Below are 9492 nucleotides of genomic sequence, written 5' to 3' on the forward strand. Positions count from 1 at the left end.
TTCCCTTCTCTATTATATATGTATATATTCCTTAGATATATATTGTGTGTGTTTTATATACGATTACTAGTACGACTACTATTACTAATAACTTCTATATATATATATATATATTTATTTATTTATTCTATTATACCAATATCTATGTTATATAGCAGTAATATCGCATATTTATATTACTTAATTTATTTATATATCTTTTAGATAGGGCTTCCTTTAAACATTTAGACATCTTTTGAATGTTTGTTCGCGCATTTTGTATTTTTCCCTTATCTACCATTATTACAACCGCTTATCTTATCCATCGGCTCACATCTTACAATAACATTTCTTCTTCCTGCATTCAAAGTATCGCCGACAGTTTGGCGATACGTTGAGCGTTTTCATTTCTATGCAGCGAGATGGAATAGAGTTCAATGACTCAGAAGGGGACGGTGGGAGGGGAGAGAATGTCTCTCTCTTTCGTGGCATTCCGCGGGATTGACTGCAGGGAAACGAGCTGGCCGAGCTTCTCGTGCGTGAAGTAGGAAAATGCGTCGCGACGTGATAGAAAATACGGTAGAGAGAGGCGGAGCTTTCACCGTTTCCACCTACGAGCCCATCTTTCGGGAGGTATGTCGTTGGACCGGATTTCCCGGACCTTTTCCGTAACCGCGCCTTGCTTCACCTCTCTCTCTCTCTCTCTCTCTCTCCTTTTTCCATTCCCACCACCGCCATCTACCTCCGGGAGCGGCCCCGACATTTTCCTTCATCGACTATCTCTTACCGGTGACGGTGAACCCGCTGGCCGGATTTTTCTGCAGTTCACCTTCTTTAGAACACATTTACGATAGGAGGTAACTTGAAGTGGCTGGTAAAGGTGCTAAATGGGAAACTTGATACTGGTTGGATCTTGAAACGACCGATCCAATAGGCGCGAATATGATTAGATTAATGATAATGATAGAACTGGAGCGCGCAGGAATTGGAGCGAGGCTGGAAAACATTATTAAGCTACTTTGGAATGACGGTAAAAACACAATATAAATCTAATAGGATTATTTGCGTCTAACAAAGAATATCGTAAAGATTATTTACTCGTGATTCATTTACGGATATACGGTCATCAATTTGTTCACTAAGGCAATCGAATAATAAATGTTGCTTTGAAGAATAAATTCCAATGATTAAGTTTACTATAGCGATTGAAAGATAATTATATTTCCCTTTCCCCTTTATCTTTATTCATCTAATATTTTTAGAAAATTGGTGGAAATTGTAGTTATAACAAAATAAATAAAAATGGTAGCTTCCCAATCGTTGTAACATCTACCGATTAAATTCTAAGATCGATAATCTATAAATATTATAAACGACATCTTTTACGTTCACCTTCTCCCTCGATTATGACATGTCATTTATTTAACGCGTAACGATCTCTCGACGAAGTAAGAGAGGACTCTATAGACACTTTTTTTTTTGCTGCAAGGGGTTGCGCTCGCATACCGAGCCACCATCTTGTCGAACGACCTCTCGTTCTCTTGCACCCCAAATGCATCCCGCCTGCGATCCCCAGACTGCACTCTTACTTTGAAAGCATTGGGCTAGCAGTTAGAAATACTATCCAGTTTTTAATGAATCGTAAAACGCTTAAATCGCATCAGAGTAAAGAAGCAAAAGTTCTGATTTTACACGAGAAAAATAATGAAGATTTCACAAAGAGGACGAAATTTTTAGGTATAGAAATTATATATTTTAAGATATATTAAATAACATAATCTTTTTTCTATATTACGATATGTAAAAATTAAAAAAAAAAACTATATTTTTATTCTAGATATTATTTGAAAGTCGATATCGTACCTTTGGCTAGGAATGTCGAAAGGTTGACCTTCCGAGTCGCTTTAATCGATTCGTTACTTTTTCAGATCGTGTCGCCGAGCGGTATCCAGGATGACTGCTTCATCCAAAGCATCGACGCGGACACGTACTCGGTGAGGTTCATGCCGACGGAGAACGGAATCCACCAAATCCACCTCAAATTCAACGGAGTGCACATAACAGGCAGCCCTTACCGTATCAAGGTCGGTAAGGTAGACGCTGATCCGGCAGCATTACACGCCTACGGAAACGGCTTGACAGAGATCAAGACTGGACAGAAGACCGACTTCATCATCGACACATGCAACGCGGGTTGCGGTGCGCTGGGCGTCACCGTGGATGGACCCAGCAAGGTCGCCATGGACTGTACCGAGGTCGAGGAGGGCTACAAGGTCAGGTACACGCCTTTGGTACCGGGCGATTACTACATCAGCATCAAATATAACGGCTATCACATCGTGGGCTCGCCATACAAGGTTACTTGCACAGGTGCATATTCTTAATAAATGGGTACTAATAATAATGAACGAGTTATATTATCGAATAAAACTTTTTGCGTAGAAGATAATAGAAGAGAGATAATAAATATCATTTATATATATTTCAGGTGCGGATTTGGCGGAGAGAGGCGCGCAAGAGACAAGTTCAATCGTCGTCGAGACCGTACAAAAGATATCGAAATCCAAGCAGGTTGGCCCGGTATTGCCGTTATTCAAGTCAGACGCGAGCAAGGTGACGAGCAAAGGCATGGGTCTCAAAAAGGCTTATTTAGGAAAGCAAAATCAGTTCACCGTAAGCGCGGGAGAAGCTGGTACGTTCTGTTATCGAAATTGTGTATATTTGTTACATACCCTCTCTTTGTTTCTTGTTCAGACATATAAAAATTTATTTTCTACAATTAAACAGCGGTTGATCCGTTGATTACACATCTATATCTTTTTGCATTTAAATAATTACTTCAAGTACATTTGTAGCATTAAGGGTTAATTAATTTTATAGGTTTTTTTACTATCATTTACAAAATTATATATTGTGTCTAACGCGTCAATCGATATCGTAATTGTAGGTAACAATATTCTCTATGTGGGCATCTACGGTCCTAAAGGGCCATGTGAGGAGGTATTCGTGAAGCACGCGGGTCGCAACAACTACAACGTTAGTTATCTAGTGCGCGAGCGGGGCGAATACATCGTGATCGTCAAATGGGGCGACGATCACATTCCCGGCTCACCCTACAAGGTCGAAGTTTAAGCTGAACCCAACATCCAGATCAGATGCAATGCGTCTGCAGCCGCAGCGATGCAAAATAGAGCTATACTTCGTCTCGATGTAGATTGGAGTCTTGGAATTTGCAAAACCTCGCCAAATTAGAAACGAATTAAGTGTTCATCTAGACTTCCGGTTGTGTATTTGTAATTCAATTTTAAAATTATTGGCAAATCAAGATCTATTTAAAAAGGATTTACGTCGAAACGACGCATTGCTCGATTTCTAAAATAGTAGTTGTATTTAGGAGACAACTATTGACGCTGACGATAAAATTGCGATGACTTCTTACCGACATAGTTAATTCGCTCATCCTTCCAAGGTCTTGGGGACAATTTTGACATTTTAGAATTCTTGTTGAGAGAGTAGAGTCGCGAATAGAAGCAACGACAGTTAATACGACGATAAAAAGAAAATACGTAGGTCAATTACTCGTTCGTTCAAAAACACCAATTGTGCCTTTGATTAGATGCAAATACATTTACAAAATATATAAAACATGCAGAATATATACAACATGCACATACATATGCAGACACGTACAAAGCTACGTAAAGACGCAATCATGCCCCACGTCCAAGTCAGATTATGTTATATGTCATCGGTTATTAAGTATATAGATTAAATATACTGCAATTGATTATTATAATAATAATATAGAAGTTAAATAAATAATATAGTGACCGCCGCGCGGATCTATACGGAGCGCAATGTCGAGCTCCACCTTCGCCGCCACTTTCACCGCCGTCAGCTACCTCCTCCACTTCCGTCTTCACCACCTCCACTTCCGCCGCCACTTCCCGTTTCCGTCACCTATTACGTAGCTCGTAAACCCGACGCGCCATTTTGCGTGACCCTTTTTCCACCTCCGCGCGATGACCTCTCCTTGCTCTTCCTGTGACCCTTCTCGCCGGTCCCGCTTCCGCTTTAATCAGAGCGCTTCTTCAGGGCTGTAGCGCAGAGATAAGAAACGGAAATTAAACACGCTAGACATTTGCAAAACTCGTAGCGCATAATGCAATTTTTAAGAGATCATCCGATTTTGTTTATTAAACTGCATACCAAAATATCAATACAATTGAATTTTATTCGCGTTTCAAGGATAAAACTTGAAAGATAACTTTTATCTTTTTATTTATTTCAATTTCCTGACCGTAATCATATTTTAAAAACATTTGGCTCTTGTTTGAAGGATTTGTCCATTCAAACGAGAGTTTTAAAATGCGGCGTTAAGCGATGAGTATAAAGTTTTGAAAGACTTTCGATACCAGGTCTTTCCGGTTCTGTAGCATACTGTAGCGATTTATCTGTATCTATTTTCTAACTTATTCTTAGAAAAAAAATCAATTATATATTTTGTTAATTATAATAAATAAATAAAAAATTAATTTGCACGTATATGTGTGATGAAAAGAAAGATTATATATATTAAATGATTAAAATGGTTATTTTATCAGACAATGCTTCTTTCCCATTACTTTTTCCAGTATTTCATACATAGCGTACATATATTTTTCTATAAAAATGTGAACAAGTTTTTTTCATATAGTTACCAGCTCAATTCTTATAAGAACTGTCTTGTGAAAATAATTTACGTTTTTATTTTCAGACAAAAAAAAATATTGCAGAAAAATGTTATTTTTTAATATCTTTTAATTTGTCTTCCTTATGATATTTATTCCCGATATATTTAAAGTGAGAAATATTAAAACTGACGCTCGCAAATGGCAATTCAAAAATAATATTATTTTGCATGTACATACCTGTCGTATCTTCTTTTCTGACGAAAATATGTGTATCGTATTTGACCAGGGAGAAAAATAATTCATGACAACACAGCATATAATTGTACATTCCATGATCGTTTATTTCGATTACAGAACAGCGATCGGGGGACTTACTTTTCTCTTCTTGATCCGTTTAGTGTATTTACATTAGTTCGCTGGTGCATCGCGAGAGACTGGTTTAGCGATGATCTAAAAGTTTCGGTATAATTATACCGAATGGCCGACGCGTCAAAGGCCGATCGCTCGAAAGAAAACTTTATGTAAAAATTTTGCCGAAACACATTATAAAGGAAGATTATCATAGCGATCGGCTTTCTTTCGCGTCGTCCTTTCGCGTAATCTTAAGAATCTGTAAAATCTCGTTTGTGAAACGAAGATATTGTAGAGCGTATGACGCGCGCGACTTTCGTCGATGAAGATCGGTTGATAGTTTTACCATGTATTTAACAAACAATGAGACCTGTATTCGTTAATCCAGGTGTATATATAAAGTTTATAATACAATGTGATGTAATTGCTGACGCTCAAAGAATTATAAATTACATTTGGAATTACATAAAAAAGTATTTTTAATATATTCGTGATTGTGAACATAACAAGAGTCATTATCGCAAAAGTATTTAAAGTATCAAAAAAGCAAAAAATTAAAAAATCATTATCAAAACGGAATATATCCTATTTTGACAGAATCGTAAAAGTCGTCGAGAACAAATCGATGCATCGTCAAATTGACATTACGATAAGAAATTGTTCATAATCGCGCCTTTGACAATACGTATGGAAGAAAAACGTGTAAAAACGAAGGCGAACATCACAACTTTTCGGAAGGAACGGCGAAATGTGTAAATGATTACGGTCGCGATAATTATTGAAATGCACAAGACTGTATCGGATGATCTTAGAGCGACGCTCGGTGTTGACGATTGTTAAGAACTAACGAAGTTAATTTACTAGCTCTATGATGCATAAACGTACATATTAATCCTAAAGAGTTAATTTACGTAACGCAAAGAAATATACAAGTATTTACAAGAGCGAGACGCGCTCGCTGATAACATTGTCCGAGAATTCCGATTGAACCGCGGATTGCTCACAGGGATGTCGAGCTGACTCATTCACATATAGATGCGCCGCAAATCAGACGGCGACGTTATCATGTTGCATTGCGGACAGAGTTTCTTCGCGCCCTGCAACAACGGCAAGAGAAATCTCATTTCTCGATCAATCTCAAAACTGGAATCATCATCTGACCGTTCGTTTATTTAAGATGCTTATTTATTTAGTACAGAGGACTAGTTCACAGAATAGAAAATGAGAAATTAATAATTTTAGATATATTAATTTTGACACATGCTAATTTAAATGAATTTTATTGATCAATGATAAAATATCAAAATAATTATACGAAGGACAATTTTAGATTTAGAATTCAATCTATCAATTACAATCATTTGACTGTAGTAATATGTAGAGAAAATATTTAAGAACAGGCCCGATTGGCTTAGACATTTTGCGAATATAATCCGAAAATGCTCTTCTCTGTTTGGAAGGATTTAATTTAATCGTTTCGAAATACATGTGAAAAATAATTTAGTGACTTTAGTATATATATATATTATAAAGAGAAAATAGACCTACCAGCGTATGCAACCAGCATTGCTCACAGTGCACGTGCCAACAGCATACCGAAGTGACTGGCTTCTTATATTGTTCCTGCAATCGAAGGATTTTAATACCTCATTATATTAATACGGAATCGAATCGACGCGTGGAAGTTAAATCCGGTTCGACTTCTCGTGGGCGACGAAGACGCAACAAGTACGGTGTGGCCGATAACATTAACGCGGACAAAGTAGAATAAAGTAGGCTTAACGATTGTGAGATCGAGAGTCGAATCGGGCGTTTAGCTAACATTCGTTCTATCTCTCTCGGCTGGTCTCGCGAAATGAATTAAAACGATTATTATTAGCGGTCGTTACATAAGCAGCGGCCAATACGGTCGTTATCTGCCAAGATAGGTAAAATAGCAAACGCATTTTTCTTCCAGGAAAATACGTTTGCCATTTACTTATCTTGGCAGATAACGACCGCTGATCGATACGCTCGAGTGTTTTACTTCTATTGCGCTACGGTCCCGAGATCACCGTCTTATCTCGCGCGACGGGTTATTTCGTGTGATCGCGAATCTAAATAAATGCGGCGAATACGGGGACAGGTAATATTACGTCTCGGACGATGGAAACACTCGACGGCGATATATTAACACGTAATGCTCCTTTGCTACTTCGTTCATTCGTACGACCAGCGTTAAAGAATAATAATATTCGACGATCTAAATATTTCAGGCAGCCGCCGATGGGAAACGCGGTCAAATTTTATGCGCCGATTTTATATCACGTTACAATTATTTACGAGTTGTAAAACGCGCGTTGTCAAATAAAATAATACGGATAAAACGCGACGAAATAATACGTATAATGTAATATTACAAGGACATGAAAAATGATATAAAATACGATAAACGCGCTGTTTTTTCGACTCATTTTTCACATGTTTCATTCGATTTTTCACATATTGAAACCAACTAATTATTTATAACGACAATCTAATAATGATGACTCGATTATAACCATGTGCTGCATTAGCGTTCGAAAGTTAATCGGCCCAATTTTTATACGCGGTTTCAATAATCGTTTTTCCGAGTCTAAAACCAAGTTTTTATTATTACGTTTGTTTCACTTATTTTGCAAATTATTTTTTATAAATTATTCCAACGCTACATTATTCCTTAAAAATTCAATTATCAAAAAACAGTACATTTTAATTTGAGACTTCGTTTTCCTGCCTTGAAAATCTAAACGATAATAAGTGCATTTCTAATGCCTATGTATTTTTGTCCAAATTTTTTTTTAAATATATATATATAGTTTATATTATACAATTTATTTTTATAGAGATTATTGTGTGTTTATATACATTACGGATCTACTGCTTCTCAGAGTTAAATATTCAAATGTCTCAACGAGAGACACAATTCAAGGACACGTTACCATCTTATTTATCTTTATTCGGATTAGTTGAGTGTTCGTTAATTAACTCACCATGCAGATGAGACACTTAAAGAGTTGCCCGCGCATCTCGGCCTCGAGCTCGCGGATTCGGCCGCGAAGTGCCTCCATGACTGGCGTGTCGCCGTCTCTCCTGGGCGACACAGAAGCGCCTTCATCGGGATCGTTCTGCTGACCGACGGGTGTCGTGGTGCCCGGTTCCGGCTTCACCTCGACCAGGCCAGTTAGTCCGGAATCCGGGGTCAACTGTTGCGGCGTGTGCGGCGCGTTTGGCGAAATGACGGCTTCGCGAAGGGCGTCCCGTTCCTTTTGTTCGCGCGGCGTGCCGTCGATTCGCGGCGCGATCACGTCCGCCTCGGAATATTGAGCCGGGCCGAACTCAGCGGCATCGTCGCCGTCGACTACGAGGTCTACGTCCTCGTCCTCCTGATTGCTGCCTCCGCCCCCGCCCCCGACGCCGCTGCCGGAGCGATTGCTCGAGGAAGTCGCGAGACCTGCGGCTGCAAAGCGAAAAAACGACAAGCTCTTAGCACGTCCATGAAGATTGCGGGAAAGCGTAGAGTTGAGAAAAGATTACGCGTAATCGGCTATATATTCTTCCCAGATAATATTTCTTTTTATATATCGCATTATGATTTATATTTATGTAATGAAAAAATTTGTGTGTCTCTACAATAATATGCTACATAAAGAGTTATGTTGTTGAAAGAGAACGGTTAAATGTGTAATTATGTAATATGGAACCAACTGCAATATTCAATCGATTGCGATTTTAAATCCTGTTTTATATAAAACGTGTTTGAGATTTGATATCAATTGTAGATTTTTATATAAAATGCGAAGAATGTTACATTCCAAAAAATTATCTAAGATTAATCTTAATTTAAGTAATTGTTTTTGACATACATATGTCAAAGTGTCAATACAATTTTGCTAAATAAAACTGTAAATTCGCAGATAATGTAAAGAAAATTTTCGCTCTACGGAAATTCAAGACCTAACTAAAATAACGCTCTATAAAATGTTTGTTCATGTCAGAATACAAAGTAAACTCTATCACACAATTCATAATTATCGAACATGTATTCATTTTACAGTTTCATGCGCATTTAACATTTCTATATCGATTTAGTACTTTTAAATAAATATAAAACTGTACATTATATGTGCTTAATAACCGCAAATTTAATGCATATATATTTGCCCTCTTCTGCATATATAATAAATTCGCGTAATTTAATGCAACAAATGTACACTCACCGGAGAATCCACCGACGAGCATAGAAGAGGCACGCACTCTTCTCTGACCGGCCCATTCGTATTCCTCAAAGGTCTCGGCATCACCCTCGACGTCGACGTCCTCCTCGTCGAGATTCGCGTTTTGTCCGGCCGGGTTCCCATTGTTCTGCTTATTCAAGCATCGATCGACATGCTGATTCAATTCCTCTGGGGTGCCAGATAATCTCTCGCTGCAAACCGGACAGGATGCCTCGTCCGCTTTTCTCTTCCGA

General features: G+C 38.2%; 2 protein-coding genes across 10 annotated transcripts in view; one reads left to right on the forward strand and one right to left on the reverse strand.

The window, feature by feature from the left end:
* LOC115244697 (filamin-A) overlaps window positions 1-3805 on the forward strand; it is a 58677-nt gene extending 54872 nt beyond the window's left edge. For all 7 annotated transcript variants that reach the window (XM_029822576.1, XM_029822575.1, XM_029822581.1 and 4 more), the window contains 3 exons: window positions 1908-2349; window positions 2468-2671; window positions 2927-3805. In XM_029822576.1, coding sequence (XP_029678436.1) covers window positions 1908-2349; window positions 2468-2671; window positions 2927-3111 — 831 coding nt within the window. In that variant the 3' untranslated portion in view covers window positions 3112-3805. The remainder of the gene's footprint in view (window positions 1-1907; window positions 2350-2467; window positions 2672-2926) is intronic.
* Window positions 3806-4969: 1164 nt separating this feature from the next.
* Window positions 4970-9492, reverse strand: part of LOC115244700 (E3 ubiquitin-protein ligase Rnf220-like) — a 180442-nt gene continuing 175919 nt past the window's right edge. For all 3 annotated transcript variants that reach the window (XM_029822588.1, XM_029822586.1, XM_029822587.1), the window contains 4 exons: window positions 9242-9492; window positions 8015-8481; window positions 6552-6626; window positions 4970-6100 (listed from right to left, as the gene is read on the reverse strand). In XM_029822588.1, the coding sequence (XP_029678448.1) occupies window positions 6029-6100; window positions 6552-6626; window positions 8015-8481; window positions 9242-9492 (865 nt within the window). In that variant the 3' untranslated portion in view covers window positions 4970-6028. The remainder of the gene's footprint in view (window positions 6101-6551; window positions 6627-8014; window positions 8482-9241) is intronic.

This window comes from Formica exsecta, unplaced genomic scaffold (assembly GCF_003651465.1).
Source record: "Formica exsecta isolate Colony F162 unplaced genomic scaffold, ASM365146v1 scaffold83, whole genome shotgun sequence".
Lineage (NCBI taxonomy): Eukaryota > Metazoa > Arthropoda > Insecta > Hymenoptera > Formicidae > Formica > Formica exsecta.